The following is a 25,375-nucleotide window of genomic DNA, read 5'->3' as shown; positions in this document are numbered from 1 at the left end:
TCCTTCATTAGTCATACTAGAGAGAGAAGAGAAAGACAAGAGACTTCATCGTCTTTGGAGGGGTTATTCCATGTCTCATCTGTTTGCAGATCTCTGACGTCTACATTAGTGGGGAGTCGGGGGCTATGTCTGCCAAGGAGAAACTACTCTTGTTATTCCATGACTCATCTGTTTGCAGATCTCTGACATCTACATTAGTGGCGAGTCAGGAGATATGTCTGCCAAGGAGAAACTACTCTTGTGGACTCAGAAAGTAACAGCTGGTTACACAGGGATTAAATGCACCAACTTTTCTTCCTGCTGGAGTGATGGGAAAATGTTCAATGCGTTGATACACAGGTACAGGTATGTGCAATGGGATCTCCGTGCTCTTAGAAGGAATTCTTCTCATCTCATCGTCGCCTTCCACCAAGGATTAGACCCCCAAGTCACTGCTTTGTTTTGAAAGTAATTTTTATTGAGCCCTACTGTTTAGGCACTGGCTGAAGGAGTGAGCCGGTCAATGTTCTTGCTTTCAGGGAGCTGCCTGTCCACTGAGGAGGACAGGCAGTAAACAGACCTGCGTGCTGTCATACAGTGGCAGGCGCGGTGGAAGGACAGAGTTATAGGGTTATGGTAATGTGGACAAAGGTGACCAGAGATAGCCTCTTAGATGAGGATGTCAAAAGTGAGCCGTGCAGGCTCTGGGGTCAGAGCATCTCAAGTAGGGTTAAAGAGCAAGTGCATAGGGCCTGAAGAGGGACTGGATCAAAGTAAGGAGTAGCAGCTGACTTGGAATGTCCTGAGGAAGGAAGATAGGAGTTTGAACCACAAGAACAAAAATAATTTGAGCTCTGAGTGGTCATACACATGTATCAATTTTTACTTTGTACTAGTTTATGAATTTGTGTAAGCTTGAAATTGGGTAGCATTATATGCCTGGTGTGCAATTAAAAATAGGTTCAGGATTAGTATCCTCCTACCTCCTGCTTTCTCTCTAATTCATTCAGTGATTTGTATTCTGGGAACGTTAAGTTCTCCTTGTGTGAGCTCATATGCTGTGTAGATGATGGTTTTTCCCATGCCTTGGTGGACTTTTACAGACCCGATTTGGTGGATATGGAGAGAGTGCACATCCAGAGTAACCGGGAGAATCTGGAGCAGGCTTTTGAAGTAGCTGAGAGACTCGGGGTCACCCGATTGCTGGATGCAGAAGGTGAGAGTACTGAATTTTAAGTACATTTAGCATGTTTTCATAATTCCTTCTCCTGGCAAGTTCCCCTGTTCTGACCAAGAAATTCTACCTTTTTCTCAGATGTGGATGTGCCGTCTCCAGATGAAAAGTCTGTAATCACTTACGTGTCTTCAATTTATGATGCCTTCCCCAAAGTCCCTGAGGGTGGCGAAGGGATCAGTGCTACGGTAAAAGAACATTTTCCTAAAGTACCTTGATTCGTTGAGGTAGAGTGCCTTCATTAGCTAGTGTTACTTAAATTCTTATGTATTTACAAAGATCACCTGAGTCGACATTACCTCTATCATAATGGACACTGTCATAGGAATGAGCCTCAGTATTGCTCATGTTATGCCATCTCACATAGACCATTTGATGTTAAATGCCAGCAAAGAATGCTCTTTTCATCCCAGCTGTAATTCAAGATGAAGCAGTGTTTTCTTGGCTACTGATACAAGTTTGATTAGGCACCATGGCTGTGAGCTCTAGGCTAGCCTTGAACTCATGGTCCTGCCGCCTCAGCCTCCCAAGTGTTGTAGTTACAATGTGAAGAATCACCTTGGTTTATAGTCTTCCTACCTGTCAGGATATTGAATGGCAGCCTGGGATTCCTTGGGGTGCTTTGAAACTGAGACTTTGAGGATTAAGTTGGACATCTGTCTAGGCATTTAGAAGAGGGTTTTGTATGGCATGGGGTGGTCTGAGCCCTTTATCCTGTGCTGCTGCTGCTGCTGCTGCTCCTGGAAAGTGCAAATCTGGTCTATGATGTTTGCCTTCTGTCTATAGGAAGTGGACTCCAGGTGGCAAGAATACCAAAGCCGAGTAGACTCCCTCATTCCCTGGATCAGACAGCATACAATCTTGATGTCAGATAAATCTTTCCCCCAGAATCCTGTTGAACTAAAGGTAAAAGTGTGGACTTAAGTTGCTTTTTCTAAATTCTCTCTGGGAGTAAGCCTCAGAGTGTGCTGCTGCTGGCTCTGGGGAGGTGGTGTGAAAATTTGTTAATTCATTCATCAAATATTAATTTTTGTAGGCACTTTATAACCAATATATACACTTCAAAGAAACAGAAATTCTTGCCAAGGAGAGAGAGAAAGGAAGAATCAAAGAGTTATATAAATTATTAGAGGTAAGGAAGCTTATTTTTGGTTAAGACTTGGGGTTTGCCAGTTTGTACTGTCGTTGCTTCCTAATAGGTTCCACATGTTCTCCCTTTATTACTACCAAGTGAGGAGTGATGCCCTTGGCGGATCTTGAATATCTGTGGTAAAGGAACGGTATCAACAAACTGTCATTATTAAAGGAGTCAGTGAAAAACATCGTCTCTATTCAGAAATCTCTTTTTTTCCTTGCTTTTTAGAGGGAAACTAAGTCTTTCCCTCAGATGAAAAGACAGGAGATGTCTATTCATATTTTGATTCCTACAGGATTTGAAACTAAAGAGTTGGGTGCATTTAACTTGCCAGAATCAGGTTCATCTAGAAGACAGATTTCTAGAAGTGATAGAAAGGATGAAACAGTTTAGAGCAAGTGGTCTGTGCACATTAGAGCTTAGATACAAATGTTTTGGCTCTTAAGTTGTCAGATGTTTTATTCTTCTCCTATATTAGATAGTGTGAAAAACTGCTGATTGACTAGACATCCCCCCCCCCCCAAAAAAAAAGCAAGAAGCAAAATATGAAAACAGGCCAGCGGGCAGGGCTGTGGTTGGGGACTGAAGAGTATCTCTTTCAGGTGTGGATTGAATTTGGTAGAATTAAACTGCCTCAAGGCTACCACCCTAATCATGTAGAAGAAGACTGGGGGAAACTCATCATTGAAATGCTAGAGCGAGAGAAATCCCTACGGCCAGCTGTGGAGAGGTAGGTCCAAAAGGCAGTCTGATATTTCTTAGGGGCTACTTTGAGTCTTGGACTTCATTATGGTCTTTATGTTTTTTAGGCTGGAATTGCTGCTGCAGATTGCAAACAAAATACAGAATGGTGCTTTGAACTGTGAAGAAAAACTGACACTAGCTAAGAATACACTGCAGGCTGTAAGTATTTGCTTTGTCTTACATCTTATGTCACATGCTTTCCACTTTTCACCAGACTGCTCTAACAGTCAGCATTAACAGTTGAGGAATCCAGCTGTGTTACTTCCTTTTTCTTGGTTCCCTCCATCCTAGTGGGTGAGAGCAATGAGCTTGTCCCACACATGCTCTTTCTTTCTCAGGATGCTGCACACCTGGAATCAGGACAGCCAGTCCAGTGTGAGTCAGACGTCGTCATGTACATTCAAGAGTGCGAAGGTCTCATCAGGCAGCTGCAGGTGGATCTCCAGATCCTACGGGATGAGAATTACTACCAGCTAGAGGAGCTGGCCTTTAGGTGAGGAGGAAGGGGCTCATGGGGAGGGCTTGCTTTCTGTGAGGTAATGGATCGAGACTGAGACAAGAGCCAGGTACTGAGTCTTTTACTTGAATCTCAGAACTCTGTTTCCGGGGATACTACATGCATGTACTCTAAGCAGGAAATTTCCTGTTGTAAATTTCTCCTTTTGCACACCTTTCCCACTAAGTGCCTGTAGAGTATTTCTGGGTCACTGTGCCATCTTATTGTATTCTTTTCTATTTCAGAGTGACCTGCAGAGGTCTGCTAGCACATTTGACCTTGAAACACTGGTGGTCTAGTGAACTCATGTTGTGGATGAGGAAACTGAGATCCACAGAGAGGATAAACAGTGTCTAAAGTCACATGGCAATCCAGCATTTATTCTATGATGACCTTCAGGAACTATATAAATATTATGTTACTTCCTTCCAATTAACACTTTAATTTGGCATTTGCCTTGAAAACTCCAAACTAGATGATGTTAAAATACCACTTTGCATTCCTGTTAACACTTTTTCAGAACACTTCTCCTGATGTGCTCTCATTTTTATTTTTATCATGTGCTTGTTAAATAGATAATGAAGGTTTTATTTTAAGCATGTTTTAAGTTTCCTCTTCTCCTCTAGGGTCATGCGTCTGCAGGATGAGCTGGTCACCCTGCGCTTGGAGTGTACAAATCTATACCGGAAAGGCCATTTTACTTCACTTGAATTGGTCCCACCCTCTACTTTAACCACTACTCACCTGAAAGCAGAACCCATAAACAAGACAACTCATTCTTCTTCTACCTCCTGGTTTCGAAAACCTATGACCCGGACTGAACTTGTATCTATCTCCTCCTCCGAAGACGAAGGCAGTCTCCGATTTGTATATGAACTACTCTCTTGGGTAGAAGAGATGCAGGTGGGTGTATGTCCAGAAAGCTGTCTTAAGAGGACCAAGTGTTCCTGGTAGAGAAAACCTCAATCATTGATCCTGTCTGTACCTAATCCCTTCTCTTTAAATGTCCCCTTCCTTGCCTCTCCACTCTTGAGCCCATGCTGGCCTGGAAGTCAGTGTAGCCTGGGCAGTCCTTGAACTCATGATCTTCCTACCCCAGCCTTCTAGTGCTGGGATTTCAGGCATATACCACCATGCCTGATTCCTTTCTCCTTCTATTTTAAATGGACAGGATCAGTATAGATTTTCACAATCCCACACTGCATAGCACAAGCTTTTCTGAAGCTCTTGGGGAGTCTGTTACCTTCTGCTAACCATGCCCTAAGTGGTAGCTTGTGGGAAATTTGTAGTATCTATGTAGCTCAGTTATCTTCTCTGACGTTTCCTTGTTGGTAGGAGAGTGTATTCTTCAGCTTCTGTTGTTTTGATCATACCTCTTAAATTTAAGCAAGACCGATAAATTTATTCCACAAGTCCAGTGGTACTACTTAACTATATTTTAGGTTAGTAGCTCAAATTTGACATTGTCCTATGCCAGCTGTCCCTGTAAACCCAGGACCCAGGAGGCTAACGTAGGAGGTGATGAGTTCCAGGCCAGCCTGGGCTATGTAATAGGACCCCAACTCAAGGAAGATAAAAGGAGGGAGGACAGAGAAGGGGGAAGGAATCTTCTGTTGGCTAGTAGCTGATGCTGTGAATCAAAATAGTTTTTAGATGTTTCTCCCCCCCCCCTCTTTTTAAATCTATTCTATAAAATTAAGAGACTCTTAATGATTTGTTGTTTTGTTTAAGACAGGGTCTCGGGGTTGGGGACTTAGCTCAGTGGTAGAGCACTTACCTAGCAAGCGCAAGGCCCTGGGTTCAGTCCTCAGCTCTGGAAGAAAAAAAAAAAAAACAACCAAAAGACAGGGTCTCACTATGTAGCTTGGGCTGGCCTGAAACTCAGAGATCTGCCTGCCTCTCTGCCTCCTGAGTGCTGGGATTAAATGTGTGGGCCACCATGTCTTGTGACTCTACAAAGGGGAGTGTTTGAACATTCAGCATGTTAAGCCCCACTTCTGACTGATAAACTCAGGATGTTTTTTCACAGGCCACCATTGCTGTAGTTAGTGGGGCTTCCTCTCTAGGCTCTCGAGGGTTGATTGTGATGTATTTTCCTGTAAGAAGCCATGGAATGATAGAGACAGTTTAGATGCCCAAATCTTACCCCTTGCCATTTTGTTTATTTAAGTCAAGGTCTTATGTAGTCCAGACTGATGTAGAAATCCTAAGCCTTTTGTCTGTGTTCTAAGTGCTGAGATTACAAGCATGTGCTACTTACTACACTGGGCTCTTATCCCTGCCCATTTCATCCAGATGTTGACTCTGACCACTTTCCTGTCCTTTGCAAGTTATAACACATCTGTGCTTTCTTTTTTTCAGATGAAACTGGAACGAGCAGAGTGGGGTAATGATCTGCCTAGTGTGGAGTTGCAGCTGGAAACACAGCAGCATATCCATACCAGTGTAGAAGAGCTGGGTTCAAGTGTCAAGGAGGCTAGGTTGTACGAGGTAAATGGCATTCCGAATCTACGCTATGAGAGTTCTGGGGAGGAGCAGCCAGTGGGGGGTCTGTCGGCACTGCTGTTTCTGAAAAGGACAGTACAGTGACTGCTTTACAACTAATTCCCACTTATTCCAAGCGTCTCTATTACCCTTCGAAATAACTTTGTGAGAATAGTGTTTTAACTAATAGATATCTTTATACTAAAAAACAAAACATGATCTTAGGAACTGGAGAGATGGCTCAGTGGTTAAGAGTTCATATTGCTCTCATAGATGTTCTGAATTCAGTTCCCAGAACCCACATTGGATGGCTCACAAATGCCTGTAACTCCAGCTCTAAAGCCTATACAGGCTCCTACAGTCAGATGCATACACCCCACATAAAGACATGCAGACAGACAGACAGACAGACAAATTTAAAAAAGAAAAGAAAAACTGAAAAACTTTAAAAAGTGGTGCTGAAAGTTGAAATCAGAGTTAGTAAATAGCGGTATCTAAACTCAGGCCATCTGTCTCCAGATTTCATATTCTTTCCCTTTTGCTGTGAGCCTGCAGTAGAGAGCTTGTGTGGAGAAACTGCTCGCTTGGTCAGTCCTCCATCACTTATCATTCGGTCTTATTTTTTGAGTGTTTTGGTTTGGTTTCTAGTGGTAGTGGGCCAACCTTAGGGGCTCAGTGCCTCACTGCCTGGGCAAGTGTTCTGTTACTGAGTAATGCCCTATGCTCCTGTCTAGGAGGTTTTTATTTTGTCTCCTCCTCCGCCTTCAGAGAAGCAAATGAGTAAGTAGTTTGGCCATCATCAGGCGTGGGGTTTGCTTAGAAGCCTCTGGATTACTAGAAACACAGGGCCATGAGGAGTGCTGGTTAGGTTACCTGCTGAATTGTCCACTCAGAGCTGCCTCTAGCTATGAAGTCGGACATAGAAACTTGTTGTCTAGGCCTGTGTTTCTCAGAGCAGCAAGCCCTCACCTGCATATCAACATTCTGTTTATATTGTTGAAACCATACCACAGAATTTCCTCACTCTTTCTCTAATGTCTTTTTATTCCATTCCTTTCATGTCAGGGAAAGATGTCCCAGAATTTTCATACCAGCTATGTTGAAACTCTTGGAAAGTTGGAGACACAGTACTGTAAATTGAAGGTGAGTTTTTTACCCAGACCTTGACTGGTTGACTTAGATTGTGCCCATGGAGAATCTGGCTCCCTCCAAACAAGACTCTTCCCTTAATTCAAAAAGCACATGGTTTGGGTCTTAGTTTTCTTTCTTTCTTTCTTTCTTTCTTTCTTTCTTTCTTTCTTTCTTTCTTTCTTTCTTTCTTTCTTTTTTTTAAAGATTATATTTACTGTGTAATTATTCATATGGGTTATAATATTCTTTTTGAGGTATTATCTCTACATAGCCCATGATGGCCTTTAAACTACTCGTATCTCAGTGCTTCAAATTCTAATATTATAGCTGTATTCCACCACAGTGAACTTGCAAATTCTTAAACTACTGCTCTGGGAAATTGTAAGCAAGTAAAACCCACCTTAGCTATGTTCTTCACCAAAAAAGTGGCCATATATATTTTGAGACACCATAACTAAAACATTTAGACTGATTGAGAAGGAGTTCCTCTCTTGTTGATTTTTTCACTCCCAGCTATTACAGTTGTCCATGGTGGAATAAGCCAAGGCCACTCTATACAGGGACCCTTACAAGGCCATGAGTCATATCTTCAATGTAAGATTGACAGTAACCCTAGAAGTTTTGTATCAAACTATGTAAAATTTGAGTCCTCAGGTGAAGAACCCATGATACTTAAAAAAAAAAAAAAAAGGCTTAGGGTATATGTGGGGCTTAATGGCAGAGTACCTCCTAGCATGCCTCTGGCCTTAGGTTCGAATACCAGTACTTTAAAAGAACAACAACAAAAAACTAAGCCCTATGCATTTCCTGGGTTATTCTTTCCTGATGTCACTGTTATCATCTCCAGATGCAAAGGCTGGCACTTTAATCTTTTAATCCTTGCTTTTTCCAGGAGACTTCTAGCTTCCGAATGAGGCACCTTCAGAGCTTGCACAAATTTGTCTCCAGAGCTACAGCTGAACTGATCTGGTTGAATGGGAAGGAGGAAGAAGAACTAGCATGTGATTGGAGTGACAGTAACCCCAACATCTCAGCCAAGAAAACCTATTTCTCGGTGAGTCTCAGAGACAGCAAAGTCTCGGCTGCTAGTATAGTGGTTCTCAACCTGTGGGTTGTGAGCCCTCTGACAAACTTCTGTCTCTAAGAATATTTATGTTATGATTCATAACAAATTACAGTTATGAAGTAGCAACAAAATTATTTCATGATTGGGATCACCACAACACGAAGAAGGTTGAGAACCACTGGGCTGGAGTTAGATGCTGATAGGTAGAAATGGGAGCTCTGCTCACTGCACCCGTTTTGTGAGAAGTGTGTACAGAGGGGTGGGAGCCCTTGAGTGGACTTATTTAGAAGGGTGTGTTTGGGGTAGATAGAGCAGCAGTCTGCAAGTTGAGTCATTTCAGAAATTAATATAGCTTTGTGGTTAAGATTACAGGGTTTGTAGTGTGACAAACTAAGTTCAAGTTCTTATTTGTCCACTAACTAGTTTTGTGACCTGGGGCAAGGCATTAGTCTCTCCAAGTTATTATCTCTTTGGAAAAATGAGATAATAACTCTTTGAAAGGGCCATATAAAAGGTTGAGTAAGACTTAATAAGCTAATCTAAACAAAGTGTTTTATTATACAGGAAATAGTATTATTTAACTGAGTTGTACTTTTAGATTTCCATAATAGTTTGGGTTCTTATTAACTTTTTTTTTTTTTTTTTTTTTTTTTTTGGTTTTTTTTTTTTTTTTTTTTTTTGGTTTTTTCGAGACAGGGTTTCTCTGTGTAGCTTTGCGCCTTTCCTGGAACTCACTTGGTAGCCCAGGCTGGCCTCGAACTCACAGAGATCCACCTGGCTCTGCCTCCCGAGTGCTGGGATTAAAGGCGTGCGCCACCACCGCCCGGCTCTTATTAACATTTTGATCTTAATTTTTTAAAATGTAAAATGGTCGGGAAATTTATCATTAATGGGGCAATGCCTTCTACTCTCTCTTCCCTCCCTCTCCCCAACTCTCTCCCTTTTTCTCTGCCTCTCTCTCCCCTCCTCTTGAATCTTTAAAAAAAATTATTCATTTTATGTGTATGGGTATTTTGCTTGCATATATGTCTGTGTACCACATGTGTGAGTGACAGACAGTTGTGAACTGCCACCATGTGGGTGCTGGGAATTGAACCCAGGTCCTCTGGAAGAGTAGTCAGTACTCTTAACCGCAAGCCATCTCTCCAGCTCTGCCTTCTATTCTTTATAATGAGGAAGTAGACAAGTAAGTAGGATTATTTTTTACTACTTTTAGTATCTCCATACTCAGGGTATTAAAATATTTTATAATCTTTTATGCAAACAGATAACTCTTCCACTAGTACCCACTTTGGTCGATTTGGTTCTGTGAGTCTACAGTTACTTTAAAAAATGTGAGTGTCTCCTGATTAGAGAAGGACATAGGAATCTTGTGAAGAGAAAAGGAAACCAGGTTCTCTGATGCTGTCAGCAGTGTGGAAACTGCAGTGAGGCTGCTAGACATACAAAGTATTCTGAAGCTTCAAGGAGACGAGATTAACTCTGATAGGAAGCGTTCACTGAAAAGCCAGAATTTAAATTGGGTCTTGTATTAATAGAATTTTGTTTCAGAGGAGGACATTTTAGCTGAGAGAACAGCTAACAAAGCCTACCAGCCAGTGATCTCTCCACTAGTGTGTTTCTTGTGTGGTGCTGACTAACTGGTGTCGTGCTTGTGTGGTGCTGACTAACTAGTGTGGTGCTGGCTAACTAGTGTGCGTGCTTGTGTGGTGCTGACTAACTAGTGTGGTGCTTGTATGGTGCTGACTAACTAGTGTGTTTCTTGTGTGGTGCTGACTAACTAGTGTCGTGCTTGTGTGGTGCTGGCTAACTAGTGTGAGTGCTTGTGTGGTGCTGACTAACTAGTGCGTGCTTGTGTGGTGCTGGCTAACTAGTGTGCATGCTTGTGTGGTGCTGGCTAACTAGTGTGCATGCTTGTGTGGTGCTGACTAACTAGTGCGTGCTTGTGTGGTGCTGACTAACTAGTGTGCGTGCTTGTGTGGTGCTAACTAGTGTGCGTGCTTGTGTGGTGCTGACTAACTAGTGTGTGTGCTTGTGTGGTACTTGCTAACTAGTGTGCATGCTTGTGTGGTGCTGGCTAACTAGTGTGCATGCTTGTGTGGTGCTGGCTAACTAGTGTAGTGCTTGTGTGGTGCTGACTAACTAGTGTGCATGCTTGTGTGGTGCTGGCTAACTAGTGTAGTGCTGACTAACTAGTGTGGTGCTTGTGTGGTGCTGGCTAACTAACCACTCTGGCCATGCTTGCTCTCTCCTCTGCCTCCTGAGTTCTCCCTGTCTACTCAGGGCCAGCTCAGGTCTTGTGCTTCCTGAATCCTTCCCTTTAGTTCCATCATTTTTTGCACTTTCCTGAGATCCCCAGGCGTTTGCGGTTTGTACAGCACATTTTGGCATCAATCCTGTTACAGGATCCTTAAAGTCGCCAGGGAACACTGTGTTTTCTTTATTGCCTCTTCTTCCTTAATAGCATTTATTCCATAAAATTAAATTCAATTCGCAGGAGTTGACAATGGAACTGGAAGGGAAACAAGATGTATTTCGTTCTCTGCAAGATACAGCCGAACAGTTGTCCCTTGAGAACCACCCAGCAAAGCAAACAGTGGAGGTTTGTGATTCTAATATGTGTGAAGGTCAGAGGTATTGTTATAAAAACGCTGAAATCAGAAGCTTTGCTCTTCCAAGGCCTGGAGGAAATGTCACATCACTTGTTTCAGATCATCTCCCTTCCTATCCCAGATTGTTTGGTAGTTCCCAGAAGCTGCAGACAGATTGGATAGTTTGAGGAGAATATTGAGAAGAAGTTAAGAGACATTGACTCTTGACTTATGAGGAAAGGGACTTGTGTTATGTACATATATATTTTAAATAACTGTCCAGATACATCTTACTTCTTTTTTTAAAAGGAATTTTTTTACATGTATGAGAGTGTTTGAATGTCTGTGTACCACATTCATGCCTGATACCTATGGGCCTGAAAATGGCATCGGATGCCCTGATTGTGGGTGCTGGAAACCAAACCTCTAGAGGACTTCTCCAAGAACACCAATGCTCTTAACCACTGAGCCGCCTCTAGCCCCACATTCCACTTCTTGTTGGTGTAGTGCTGTTGCTTAGAAAGAGAAACAATGGTAGAAGAACCAGAAGAGATTTGTTTATTTATGCTATGTTTTTTCTGAGTTGGTCATTTAATTATAATTAAATATAGAAGAAGCTTTTTCTGAGTAACCCCTTTTAACCAAGGCAAGCTGCTTTCTCCTGAGAAGCATTGCTAAGGTGCCAGTCAACTGTCTCTCTGTCTCTCCTTCTGTATCAGTAGCAGGGTTGTATTTGGAAAGAAACGCACACATACATTTTGAGCCTGTTACACTCATGTCCTTCTGCACGTGTGCTTGGCTGTTACAGGCGTATAGTGCTGCTGTCCAGTCACAGCTACAGTGGGTGAAGCAGCTGTGCTTGTGTGTTGAACAACACGTGAAAGAGAACGCAGCTTACTTTCAGGTATGGAGGCACGGGGGGTGGGGTGGGGGTCATGGTGGAGGTGGTCAGGGTGGTGCTGGTGTGTGTACTCAGTTATACCAAAGAGTAGGTTAAAAATACATCCATATGGTAAAACTGAGTGTAGTGCTCCACACCTGTGATTCTATCACTCAGAAGGTAGAGTTAGGAGGATCAGAAGTTCAAGGCCAGCCATGAGCTATATGAGATCCTACCTCAAAAAAATGTGTGTGGGGGAAGCTAACAAACATTCATATCATTTATCTTTTATGTATAAAACAACTCTAGAAACTTAATTGCTTCAACTATTAATCATTAGTGAGTTCAGTTTGGTCTGGACTCAGCTAAGTGGTTTTTCTAATCTATGATATGTCTCATCTTGCCTGTAATATATATGGCTACAGGTAGCTATCGCTGAGGGTGGGGTGGGACAGCATGTAAAGAAAACCCTGGCTCTGGTGTCCAGTAGTCTTTGGGGTTTTTGTTTGTTTGTTTTGAGGCAGGGTTTCTCTGTGTAACAGCTCTAGCTGTCCTGGAGCTAGATCTGTTGACCAGGCTGACCTCGAACTCACAGATCCACCTGCCTCTGCCTGCTGAGGTGTGTGCCACCACCTCCTGGTCAGTAGTCTTCTTTACCTGTGACTGTACTAGAAGCGGCAAGAAAGAACAGTCCACATGTACAGGCACGTTTTCTGTTTCTGTCATTTGTGTGGCACTGGTAAAAGCAAACCATATGGTTATACTCAGTTTCAAGAGGAGGAGACAGACTACCCCTGAAGAGAAGAGCTGTAGAATATTAAGATTCTCCCTGCCCTACCTATCACATCAAAGAATAGATGGAGGAGGAGACAGACTACCCCCTGAAGAGAAGAGCTGTAGAATATTAAGATCTCCCCTGCCCCACCTATCACATCAAAGAATAGATAGAGGAGGAGACAGGCTATTTTCTCTCTTAAATTTCTCTCTTTGGTCATATAATTACATCAGTGAGGTAAACATTGTTTCACTTAGCTTCTAGGTTATTTCACGAGCTAGGCTTCATACCAAGTGCTGTCACTAGACAAAGGTCAAGGGAGAAACAGGCTGACTTCACACAGGGTCTAGTGAGTGTTACTGGAAGTCATCACTAACATTTCACTGACATGGCTTTTAAGCCCTCTGGTTTTTATTTCTGGGGTCACTGGTCCAGAAGAGTGTAGTCAGCTTTGTTCAGCTTGGCACAGAAGATCCCTTCTTTGTGAACCTTTTACTGTGCTGAGGAGTTGAGCACAAGCCATTCTTTCCTTGTGTTTCCATAGTTCTTCAGTGATGCTCGAGACCTGGAGTCATTCCTGAGAAACCTCCAAGACTCCATCAAACGAAAATATACCTGTGACCACAGCACCAGTCTGTCCCGCCTTGAGGATCTGCTCCAGGACTCCATGGTGGGTTTTGCCTGGGTGGGAATATGTGCTTCTGAGAAACAGTAATCTGTGTCAGTTGCTGCTGCAATCTATATCCTTGACAGTCACGGGACAAGGAAGTGTGGCTCACACCCCAGCTGTCCAGTCAGTTTGTCATCTCTTCTGTTTTCCTCCTTTGAAGAAGTTGCTACTGACGTTTCTTTGGGGAGCTACTGAGGTAGTCCTTGTAACTGCCCTGAGCCACTTAGTGCCCATGTTCCCTTTGCATCATCCCTGTTTTATTGCAGTCTTCGGGCCAAGGCTGAGGCTAAAGAGGCTGAAGGGGATTAAGTGACATCAGATTTGATTTTACTCTTCTGAGACACACACAGAGAGATTTGAGCCAGGCTTTTCCTCCTTGACTGTTTTCTTTTGGTAATGATGAGATATTAGAAAGTTGGTTTTAGTTACTAAGGCCAACACTGATATCTTACTTAGAGGTAATACAATATTTGTCCAGTTTTTCAAATGTAATACTAACTTTTAAAAATAGTCCTTTATCCAGTTTTTAATCAAAATCAATTTTAGGTCCATTGGCTGCAGTGAGTTATTCCTTTACGAGTTGTAGTTGTAACCTCAGGAGCAGAACTACTGGGTTATTGAGGCATTGTGCAGAACTGACCAGACAGGGCTCAGTACTTTCCTGGGTGAGGAGCTAGAAGATTGCAGGTCTCAGGAGGCGACTCAAAATAAGAGAGACATAACAACCCGAAGCATTTTTGCTCTGCTTCACTTTATTTATTTGTTTGTTTGTTTGTTTGTTTGTTTAGGGTGGAAGTAGGCCTTTTCTTTTTTTTCTTTTCTTTTTTTTTTTTTTTGGTGTTGAAGATCAAACCTAGAGTCTTGTTCGTGACATGCAAGCACTGTACCCCTGTTATCACTTGCCTAATTTTCTTTTCACTTTTTTTCCTCTCTCTTTTTCCTTCCTTTTTTTAAACAGTGATTTCAGACATGAGTAGGTTTACATTCATTGCTTCCCTTGGGCAAATGGAATGTTAACTTGGAATGAAGGATAAAAACCTGACTTTACAGTTACTGTCTTTAAAATGTCTTTCTCAGAGGTACTACAAGTGTGAAGGAGAAATGTCATCCTTGGCTCTGCTCTCCTCCCTCCCACAGAGTACCTTCCTGTCCTAGGGTAACCCCTCTGCAATTGTCATATCTTCTCTTCTCGAGGAGGGTGGTTGCTGCTCTGTTCCCTCTTCTCCAGGTCAGGGGCATCGGGTTGGCGGCATCATCGGGGCATGGAGTCACGGCTGGGTCTGCTCCTCAGCTTCTTCACCAGGTTCCAGAGCACCTGTCCTGGCCTCTGGTTCTTTTCAGAGCTTTTCCCACGATGAGCACTTGGTCTCTGGAGCTAGAGATGTTTGGCTTGTGGGTTAGACATCTTTATTGCAAGGCCACTGGAATGGGTAGACCAGCTCTCAAGTATGGAAGAGTGGCTGTCTCCCCATGTATTCCATTCCTCTTTCTTAACTAGTAAGTTAAAGTTGTATTTCTTCCAATCATGCTCCCGGGGACAGGCACAGGTAGTTTGTTTAAGAATTTCTTTTCCTTTTCCTGCATATCTTTATTCTTTAATGGTATTTCTTAACATTATTAACTCTTTATTCTTACTGCATCCCTGTCCATCCTAAGGAAGCCCTCTTTCTGGGGACTTTCATGCCTCACCATGGGTTGGAACATTCTGGCCATTAGATAAAGGTTATAATTTACTCTCCAATGGAATTGGTAGTATACTGCTACCAATTTTGTTGACAAGTTTATTAGCTTTTAAGGTAATTGAGTTTGCAGAGATTTTAGAATTTTGACTTTGCATGATACTTCATTCAAACCAGTCAAATTTACACGAACACAGCACGGCAAGATAAATCCTAAATCATTTGTCATGATGCTTTCGCCAACAGCATTTGTTCTGAGCTGTATTTGAGGAAATCCTTCATTAGCTACATAGCTGTGCTCGGCAACTAAACATTCCTTTGTTTGTTTATTTCTTGCATGTGGCTTTATTGGTCATTGTTTAGAGTATAAGGAGAAAGCTGCAAATTTAGAGTGCAAAAGCATTTGAAAGAAGATAGACATTCTCTCCTTTTCTCTTTATCTTTGTCTAATCATTATCTGAGATAGCTCCACTAAAGATCCCCACTTAACTGAGAAATGGCATTCTCTTAGGGAGTGGAGCATTACATTTTCATTATTGACTTAGTGACTCAGAATACCACCATTAATGTCTGTTTATTTTTCTTATTTTATAGGATGAAAAGGAGCAGCTTATACAGTCCAAAAGTTCTGTTGCCAGTCTTGTTGGGAGATCAAAAACCATTGTCCAGCTAAAACCACGCAGTCCAGACCATGTGCTAAAGAGCACTATCTCTGTGAAGGCCATCTGTGACTACCGGCAGATCGAGGTGAGAGTGGAGCAGGCATCTGGGCTCTGGAGGGAAGGAGATGAGAAGGGAGGCCTTCAGTTAGTGTTACACTAGTAGGAAAGAGAAACAAACTAAACCTGTAAACCCTGTACTTAAGGAAGCAGGAGGATATGGAGTTTAAGGCCAGCAGGGTCTGTATGAGACCCTGTCTTTGTAAGAAAGAAAGACCAAAAAGAAATAAAGAACTCCTACTTGAGGGTTTTACTCATTAATACATGAGAATTTATGTATTAAAAAAAAAAAAAAAAACCTGCCGGGCGGTGGTGGCGCACGCCTTTAATCCCAGCACTCGGGAGGCAGAGCCAGGCGGATCTCTGTGAGTTCGAGGCCAGCCTGGACTACCAAGTGAGTCCCAGGAAAGGCGCAAAGCTACACAGAGAAACCCTGTCTCGAAAAACCAAAAAAAAAAACAAAAAAAACCACAAAAAACAAAACAAAACAAAACAAAAAAAAACCTCTTTTATCATACAAACAAACAAAAACCCTCCAGTCTATAATCTTGACCTGCACCTTGCCTTAGTGATTGGTATCATCATCCATTCATTGCCTAAGTATTGATGGAGTAAGACTTTGTTATGCTTTGGAGATACATTTATCTCCTCTTGTCCTGGTTGTTCCTATGCTGATAGGGTCACCAAGTCAATGCTAACTTGTAAGCCTTCTATTGGGGCTGCTGTTACTATTCCTAAATTAGATTGTATGTTTCTTTTATTTGGATTGTTATATTAGCCTTCTAATTTAGTTCATTCTTCATCCTACCTCCAGCATGATCTTCTTAAGGAAACTACACTCCTGCTTAGGTCCTACAGCAACTCATCATTGCTCTTAGGGAGAGAGGCCTTAACTCCTTAATGTGGCTTTAAGGTTCTAAATAATATGTCTTTACCTTAAACCAAGACTGGGTCATCCTTTGTACCACTTTCTGATACTACATTTGTCACGGAATACTGTGACACTAAGCCTCCCTGCCCCAAAAGTTTGAATGTAGACCATGTTTGTTTGCTTACCACTGTGATACTTTAGTCCTCTGTGGTGTAGCTGATAGAGCACATCCCCAGGCACAGAGCAGGCACTGAGTAGACATCTACTGTGAGTGAGTGTGAGTGAAATGGGTATGATGATATGCACCTATAATCCAGCACTAGGGCAGCTGAGGCCGAGGATCACTCCAAGTTCAACCTGCCTAGATTACATAGTGTAAAAAAACAAAAAGGAGATATTAAAAGAGTTATTTCCACATTTCTGTTTCTAAAGCAGATCATGTTTATTATTTGTCTCTCAAGAGAAAGAATTGATGGTTCAAAAGGAGGCTGATAGGAAGAGCACAGAGGGAGGGAGGGAGGCGTGTTATAGAAGCAGAGATGTTGGTGCAGAGACAGCTCTTGACGGTCTGAAGGTCTCCTTGTAACTCACATGCTAGTTACTCTACATGCAACAGGAACTTGAGAAACACCTCTTTCTTTGATTTGTTCAATGTGTCATGGATTTATACATATCAGGAGCTCTCACTAAGTGGTAGCAAATCAGTCCTCACCCTTCCTTCCTTTTCTTTTTCTTTCTTTCTTTTTTTTTGGTTTTTTGAGACAGGGTTTCTCTGTGTAGCTTTGCGCCTTTCCTGGAACTCGCTTTGTAGACCAGGCTGGCCTCGAACTCACAGAGATCCGCCTGCCTCTGCCTCCCGAGTGCTGGGATTAAAGGCGTGCGCCGCCGCCGCCGCCGCCGCCGCCGCCGCCGCCGCCGCCACCCCCCAGCTTTCTTTTTCTTTCTTAAAGAAAGAAAGCAGATTTATTGAGTATACTTGCAAGGGACAGTAGACAGAAATACTGCCTTAATAACATAAATTTTTTAATATGTATGCATGTATGGTATGTATGCATGCATATATATATATATATATATATATATATATATGTTTATGTGGTAGGATATATATACACAAGGGTGCTTGTGCATGTAGAGGACAGAGGTGGTTCTTCCATCAGTCTCCAGTTAATTTACTGAGGTGGGGATTTCTTGGTCATTAGAGCTTGCTGATTGGGCTAGTCTAACTAGCCAGCTTGCCCCAGGGATATCCTCCTCTGCCTCCTTATCACTGGAATTATAGTGGTCAACCTTGCCCACCTGACTTTCATGTGATACTAGGAATCTGAACTCTGGTTCTCATACTTCCACAAAAAAATGCTTTATCCACTGAGCCTGAGGAAAATATTTATTTTATGCTTTTGTATATACTGTGTAAATGGTAGGGGACACAAGAGTGCCATGGTGCACATGTGCTCCAGTGTGAGTGTGTTAGTCAGAAAGCAATCTTTGAGAGTTAGTTTTTACTTTCCACCATGTGGGTTTCAGGGATTGAACTCAGGTCATCAAGCCTGGCAGCAGGGACCTCTACCAACTAAGTGATCCTATGGCCCTGCAGATGTTTTTATTAAGGAGACCTTTTTCTTAGGAATTTCATAGCCTTGGGATCAGCCATCAGGTAATAGTCTGTTGTTGGGTTCTCTGTTAGCAATAATTTGTGACTTCATTTTTTCAGATCACTATTTGCAAAAATGATGAATGTGTGCTGGAAGATAATTCTCAGCGGACCAAATGGAAGGTGATCAGCCCTACGGGGAATGAGGCAATGGTTCCATCAGTCTGCTTCCTCATTCCCCCACCCAATAAGGATGCCATTGAGATGGCCAGCAGGTAACTGTGGTAGTGTGCTGCTCAGTACAGACCTCCCATTAAGGGTATCAAGTACCCCACTGCAAGCTAGGTAGATGTTTAATAAATCCTTTGTACAGGTGAAATAATTCAGTAATAATTCTTTTAAAAAGAATTTGAGATTACAGCTTAGTCTAGAGTAATGATTTTTGTAGTGGCAGCCAATTTAATTCTTGTTGAAATAATTCATGTACACATTTTAAAAAGTTAAGTTTTACTACTCTGTTAGTCAGTCAGGGTTCTCTACTGGTTTGCAGGCTGTGGTCCAGCTAATCCAACAACAGCTGCCTGGGAATGGAGGATCCAAGAATCCAGTAGTTCAGTCTATGAGGCTAAATGTCTCAGCTGGTCTTCAGCATATGCTGGAATCCTGAAGGAATCGGCTCTAATGCCAGTGAAAGGATGGATGTGCTAGTGAAAGCAAGAGCAAGCAGAGAGAGAGAGAGAGAGAGAGAGAGAGAGAGAGAGAGAGAGAGAGAGAGAGAGAGAGAGATTCCTAATTCCATGTTACTTACATAGGCTGCCGACAGAAGATGTAGCCCAAGTTAAAGTTGGCTCTTCCCACCTCAAAAGATCTGGATTAAAGGTTTTATCTTTCCACCTCAAAGATCTGGATTAGAGGCTGGAGAGATGGCTCAGAGGTTAAGAGCACTGGCTGTTCTTCCAAAGGTCCTGAGTTCAATTCCCAGCAACCACATGGTGGCTCACAGCCATCTACAATGAGAGATCTGGTGCCCTCTTCTGGTCTGCAGGCTGAACACTCACTGTATACATAATAAATAAATAAATCTTAAAAAAAAATATTGAAAATAAAAAAAGATCTGGATTAGAAGTGGGTCTTCCCAATTCATACAATTTAATTAAGAAAAAAATCCCTTACATGTATACCCAGTCATTTGGGTTTTAGTTAATTCCAGATGTAGTAGTTGAAACGACTACTACAAGAATAGCCACCACAACTTCAAAGCTTGTAAAAACTAGCAAATGCAGTCAGTGGTCAGTGCATGTAATCCCAGCTGCTTAGGGGGATGAGACAGGAGGATGGCTTGAGCCCAGGAATTTGGAGCCAATCTGGAGCCATACTGGGATCCTATCTCTTTACAAAAAATTAGAAAAAGTTCACCCCCTCACCTCATTTGGTCCATTTCATCATCCTCTCCACCGCTGTCTCCCTCCCTCCCAGCCACTCATTTCCTTTATTTCTCTTGAGCGTGCTCCACACCACTTCTCCTTTTCTATTAGGGTTTGCTTTTTCATTTTGTTCTTTTTACTTTTGTGTATTTAGCATCTAGACCCATTCTTGATACCTAGTAAGTTCTCAATAAATGATTGTTGAATTACAGGAATGAGGGAGTAGGTGAGCAGACAGGTGGGGTAGTAATTCTTTCCTTAGAGTAACAGTTTCCAGTTTGGGTTTGCTTATTTGTCTATCTGCACATTAAAGACCTATTCCCAAGTTCTCCCTTCTTTTTTTTTTTTTCCAGAAAGGCTCTTCAGTATTGCCAAATGCCACAGATAACCTTCACCTTTTTTTTTCTCGTGGAAGCCCATTTCTAGGCCTGTTCTGTCCTCCTGTCCCCATCTGGACCCCGTCTGTAGGCCTGACTCTAGGTTATTCTAGCATTCACTTTCTCTTCACCTGGGGATTGATTCACTTTAGGTCTTCTTGGAATTGAACCACTGATTCCTAGGTTCCAAATCTTTTTTTGACTTACTGCTTAATTTGGTACAACATGCCCTCCTAAACTTAGTGACAAAGATTGCATCCTTGTTTCTTTTTATAAAAGTATGTAAGTCAGGCGGTGGTGGCGCACACCTTTAATCCCAGCACTCAGGAGGCAGAGCCAGGCAGAGTCCTGTGAGTTCGAGGCCAGCCTAGTCTACAGGGCAAGAACCAGGACAGGCACCAAAACTAAACAGAGTAACCCTGTCTCAAAAAAAACAAAACAAAACAAAACAAAAACCACAACAAAAAAAAACAAACTTTTTTTTTAAATAAATAAATTTTTAAAAAGTATGAAGCAGTAAAAACTTGCCTTTTGTAGCAAACAGTTAATGGTTGTAACAAGTGTACAAAACTGTTACATTCTTCCATTTTTATCATGAGTAGGATCTTTTTCCCTCTAATAAAGCTACCAGCATATCGATGCAGAGTAGTTAAAAACATCTGCCTTTTGTAGGCAATCTTTGCTCCTCTGGTATAACTCCTTTAGACTCTTCTTTCTGATCTTCATCTGTTTGGATAAATCTCTTTCCATTCAGTGAACATGAACAAAACATGGGAACTCTTCTTTCAAAACTCATCAAAAATTTCCTGAATTATTGCTGTTTTAAAAATTAGCGAGACACTTTGTTATGACATTTCAATGCTTGCATCGTCTGGGACCCTTCTTCCCTCATCTTTCCCATGTCCAGTGATCTGGTTTCATGCTACCGTCTCACATCTTCCCCTTGCTCAGTTTCCACATAGGAGAAAATGCACTGGTTGCTATGGGGCTGGGTTATTTCATCTAATAGGATACTCCCCACTTCTATCTATCTCGTTCTCTGGTCTTCGTAGGGTGGGTGGTTGATTTGTTTTGCTCTCAAGAATCCCTGTTTGTCACATAGGGTTCCCAGGCTCATTCTCTTATTACCTTGTTTTCTTTCTTTGTTTTTCTTTGTGTTTTTATTCTGTTGTTGTTTTTATTCTTCTTTTGAGATTACCACTTAAATGAACTCCTGTGGGATTTCTGGGATAAAGGAAAATAAGCTGATGGGTGTTATTTTTATTTTTTATGTAACTGAGATCCTGATGCCTAGTTTTTCTTTCTAGTTCCTGTTTGTTTTTTCAGATATGGTTTCTTTGTGTAGCTTTGGCTGTCCTAGAAGTAGCTCTCTAGACTATGCTGGCCTCGAACTCACAGAGTTCTCCTTTCTCTGCCTCTGGAATTTTTAATGTACTGGGATTAAAGGTGTGTACCACCACTGCTCAGCCTGTTCTTTTCTTCTCATCTAGAAGAAATTCGAGATAAGTTAGAGGTTTGAGTATGTATGTGTTTATCTGAAAGTCATCTAGGGATTGAAGTAGGCATGGGATGCTTAAGAAAACAGTATGCTTCTCCAGTCCCACATGCTGCAGTTTCCTTCTTCCCCAAGTGAACTTACATTGCTGGGTTGTTTTTGTTTTTGTTTTTCAACTATTTCAGCATGTTTTGACTATGTAGAGAACAGTAAAGCACTTTTAAGAAGTAATGATACAGTTTTCCAACAGCTCTAAAGGGGATATATTATCTATACACTTTGTATTCATGCTTTCCCTCTTATTTCTTCTCTCTGGCTTCTGGTAGTCTTTTTACATGCTGGTGACATTTATGCTACTGGAAGTACGTTCTGACATAATACATAGACAATCCAAATGAATATCGCACTGAATTCCAAAGATGCCTGTGTTGTTCGAACTTGCTCCCTTTTTTTTTTTTTTTTAGCAACAAGCTCTACTCTGCATTCCCACCTCTAACACGTAGCTCCGTTATTTCTATTGTTTCTAGGGTAGAGCAGTCTTACCAGAAGGTGATGGCCCTTTGGCACCAGCTGCATGTTAACACCAAAAGCCTTATCTCCTGGAACTATTTGCGGAAGGACCTTGACCTTGTGCAGACCTGGAACTTAGAAAAGGTATTGGAAAGCTGTTACCGCCAGCTGATACCTGGTGGTGTGGGGAGGGGGGGGGGTGGTAAGCTTTGTCAGGAGTTCTTTCATTACTGAAACTTGTCCCCCAGACTAGTGAAGTAAAGTGGAGTCCAGGATATATTTCAAGATTAGGGACCTGAGAGCCTTAGCAACTAGAAGTGGCAGTTTGAATGGTTAAAGAAATGGCTGATGAAAATAAGGGAGAGTGCAGTCTTCTCGCTGTGTAGAACAAGCACCACCTCTGTGTGCGAGCATGTGGAGTATGGAATGGTGAACACTAGTGTGTTTTTTATTGACTCCTATCCTGGTAGAACTACTGGCACACCTGTGATCTCAGCCCCTGGAGCTGAAACAGGTGGATTGTGAGTTCAAGGCCGACATCCATTACATAGTAAGACTGTGAGTGTGCAAAGGACAAAGAACATTGTCCATGGAGCTGGAGGATATTCTGGTGTGGGGTTGGATGAACAATTGAACTTTTTTTTTTTTTTTTTTTTTTTTTTTTTTTTTTTTTGAGGCAGGGTCTCACTCTGTAGCCCTGACTGTCCTTGAACTCACTATGTAGACCAGGCTGGCCTTGAAATCACAGAGATCCACCTGCATTTCTCTTTCCACTACTTGGAATAAAGGCGTGTGCCACCATGTCCAGCTGATTTGTACACTTTTGTATATATGACAGGGGCTGGAGAATGGCTCAGTGGTTAAGAGCACTGGCTGCTCTTCCAGAGAACTCGGGTTCAACTCCTAGCAACCACATGGCAGCTCACGACTGTCTGTAACTCCAGTTCCAGGGGACCTGACACCCTCACACACATACATGCAAGCAAAACACTAACACACATAAACAATAAAAGTAAATTTTTAAAAAAGGAATGAGAAAGAAAGTAGTATTGTTCTATTCCATTGAAATTGATTCTGTTCTCTTTAGCTTCGTTCCTTAGCCCCAGGAGAGTGCCACCAGGCCATGAAGAACCTCCAGGCCCACTATGAAGATTTTCTACAGGACAGTCATGACTCTACCCTCTTCTCAGTGGCTGACCGATTGCGACTGGAGGAGGAGGTGGAAGCTTGCAAAGCCCACTTCCAGCACCTGGTGAAATCAATGGAGAATGGTGTGTGCAAGAGGCAGAGGGGGGCGGGTGGTGGAAGGATAGCCCTGAAGGGTGCTGACAGACACTTCAGATGCAAAGATGAGTTCTCAAAATCCTACTGTGTAAGTGGATGATAACCAACCTGCCACATTTCTTGGTATATGTAAAATGTTTGGAATCTTAATGTCAATGTGTAATGCAGGTTTTTAAGGGTCGGGCAGGAGGTTTCCAGAGTAAGACCTTGCTTTCATCAATGGGATTTCTGATCTGCTGGAGCCAGTGGTGCCCTTTGTCTTAGGTAGGCTCTGTTGTCCCCAGGTGGAGCTTAGTGATCTGTGCTTGTGTGTTCACAGAGGACAGAGAAGAGACTGTAGCCAAGGTGTACCTCTCAGAGCTGAAGGACATCCAGCTGCGCCTGGAGGAGTGTGAACAGAGACTGCTCAGACAGACCCAGTCTCCAGCCAGCTCTAAGACTGATAGAGATGCCAGGCAGGACATCGCACTAAGGATTGCAGAGCAGGAGGTAAGCTGCAGGAGGAAGAGCAAATCCTTAGAATGAATTAGGAAGCAAGCGTGTGGATTCTAAGAAGTGAGACAATAGGCTTAGGACAGGTCCCACTCAGGAATCACCTGCCCAACACCCTGCATAGGTGCCGTTCACTGTGGAGAAGCTGGATTGAAACTTCAAGTATATTGTTGAATTGATTCATTTCCACTATTTTTCTATTGAAAAGAAGGACTACTTTCTAACATTGTTGTCCATTTCTGTCTCCATCGTTGTTGTGCGTTTTGTTCCTGATAGCACACTCAGGAGGATTTGCAGCGTCTGAGATCTGACTTGGATGCTATTTCTGGGAAATGCAACATCTTTCTTCAGCAGTCTCCATCAGGCTCAAGTGCTGCCACTCTGCGCTCAGAGCTGAACCTAATGGTAGAAAAGATGGACCACGTCTATGGTCTGTCTACTGTCTATCTGAATAAGTGAGTACCATATCTATGGTCTACCTGTGTCTGTGTAAGTGAGTACCATGTCTGTGCTCTGTCTACTGTCCATCTGAGTAAGCTGAAGTCTTAGATTCAAAGGGCAATTATTTTCTATTGAGATCGTTCCATGAATGATCCAGAAAGACTCTTGCAGAGTAAGTATCTATGCTGAGAATTTGGCTTCACTTCCTAAGTAACATGGAGGAGGTTTATTTGGACTCCAATAACAAATGTCAGTGTTATGGGTGATCAATAAGTTTGCAGTGTTAGGTTGTTTGTTACCTCAGTTCTATTTGATTAGATACCTTTGAAAATAACAGTTAAATATAGTAAGGAAAATGGGAAGAGAAGAAAAATTCAAATAAACCACACATTAGTGTTTGAAGTTCTTTCTCTATTAATCCATCTCTACCTATAACTTTGAGGAATGACAGATTTTAGGTCCTTTGGCCTCATGCCTTCTTGCCACCAAAGGTGGCATGGACTAGCTTAAACTAACACTAAACATGTATCAGACTCTCTCATTTTTACAAAAGCCTGTTATCATTTCATATGATAAAACTGGTTTGGGCAATTGTATTTTGTGAGGTTAGGTAATCCACATATTAAAACTCAAATGCTAAGCTGGGCATGGTGGTAAATGCTGTGGTCCAGAACTTTGTAGGCAGAGGCAGGTGAATCTCTGAGTTTAAGGCTAGCCTGCCTGGTCTACTGAGTAAACTCCAGGATAGCCAGGGCAATCCAGAAAAACCCTGTCTCAGAGGGAAAAAAAATTCAAATATTAACTACGGAATTAATTTTATCCCCACAGATTAAAGACAATTGATGTGATAGTACGTAGCATACAGGATGCTGAGCTGTTGGTCAAAGGTTATGAGATGAAGCTGAGTCAAGAAGAAGCCGTGCCAGTGGACCTCTCAGCTCTGGAGTCCCATCGGGCCACACTGCAGGTTGGCTGCTCTAGTTTCTTAAAGAGGTTGAATTACCATTGCTTTGGGTTAACAGAGGATTCAGGAGGGAAGACTTGATGCTAATCTGTGTTTGCACCTGAATTAGACAGGATTATTTAATACATTTTATTGGTTTTTCGAGACAGGGTTTCTCTGTGTAGCTTTGCGTCTTTCCTGGAACTCACTCTGTAGACCAGGCTGGCCTCGAACTCACAGAGATCCGCCTGCCTCTGCCTCCCAAGTGCTAGGATTAAAGGTGTGAGCCACCACCGCCTGGCAGGCCCTTTTCTTCTGTCAAATTATGGCTTAATTGAGTATAGCCAATGATTAAATCAAA

At 42.3% G+C, this 25,375-nt stretch overlaps 1 protein-coding gene across 1 annotated transcript in view; it reads left to right on the top strand.

Moving 5' to 3' along the window:
• The window catches only part of Macf1 (microtubule actin crosslinking factor 1), a 322,169-nt gene that overhangs the window by 151,264 nt on the left and 145,530 nt on the right, over positions 1 to 25,375 (top strand). Inside the window, exons 6-27 of the mRNA XM_059254918.1 lie at positions 179 to 345; positions 1,083 to 1,195; positions 1,295 to 1,401; positions 2,000 to 2,119; positions 2,250 to 2,345; positions 2,951 to 3,078; positions 3,158 to 3,251; positions 3,431 to 3,585; positions 4,215 to 4,491; positions 5,950 to 6,078; positions 7,138 to 7,215; positions 8,096 to 8,257; positions 10,767 to 10,871; positions 11,669 to 11,764; positions 13,060 to 13,185; positions 15,459 to 15,611; positions 18,169 to 18,323; positions 21,872 to 21,998; positions 22,942 to 23,125; positions 23,458 to 23,627; positions 23,907 to 24,085; positions 24,900 to 25,038. Coding sequence (XP_059110901.1) covers positions 179 to 345; positions 1,083 to 1,195; positions 1,295 to 1,401; positions 2,000 to 2,119; positions 2,250 to 2,345; positions 2,951 to 3,078; positions 3,158 to 3,251; positions 3,431 to 3,585; positions 4,215 to 4,491; positions 5,950 to 6,078; positions 7,138 to 7,215; positions 8,096 to 8,257; positions 10,767 to 10,871; positions 11,669 to 11,764; positions 13,060 to 13,185; positions 15,459 to 15,611; positions 18,169 to 18,323; positions 21,872 to 21,998; positions 22,942 to 23,125; positions 23,458 to 23,627; positions 23,907 to 24,085; positions 24,900 to 25,038 — 3,060 coding nt within the window. The remainder of the gene's footprint in view (positions 1 to 178; positions 346 to 1,082; positions 1,196 to 1,294; positions 1,402 to 1,999; positions 2,120 to 2,249; positions 2,346 to 2,950; positions 3,079 to 3,157; positions 3,252 to 3,430; positions 3,586 to 4,214; positions 4,492 to 5,949; positions 6,079 to 7,137; positions 7,216 to 8,095; positions 8,258 to 10,766; positions 10,872 to 11,668; positions 11,765 to 13,059; positions 13,186 to 15,458; positions 15,612 to 18,168; positions 18,324 to 21,871; positions 21,999 to 22,941; positions 23,126 to 23,457; positions 23,628 to 23,906; positions 24,086 to 24,899; positions 25,039 to 25,375) is intronic.

Source organism: Peromyscus eremicus, chromosome 2, assembly GCF_949786415.1.
Source record: "Peromyscus eremicus chromosome 2, PerEre_H2_v1, whole genome shotgun sequence".
Lineage (NCBI taxonomy): Eukaryota > Metazoa > Chordata > Mammalia > Rodentia > Cricetidae > Peromyscus > Peromyscus eremicus.
The sequence above is the reverse complement of the archived record's forward strand: the minus strand, read 5'-3'. Positions and strand labels throughout refer to the sequence as shown.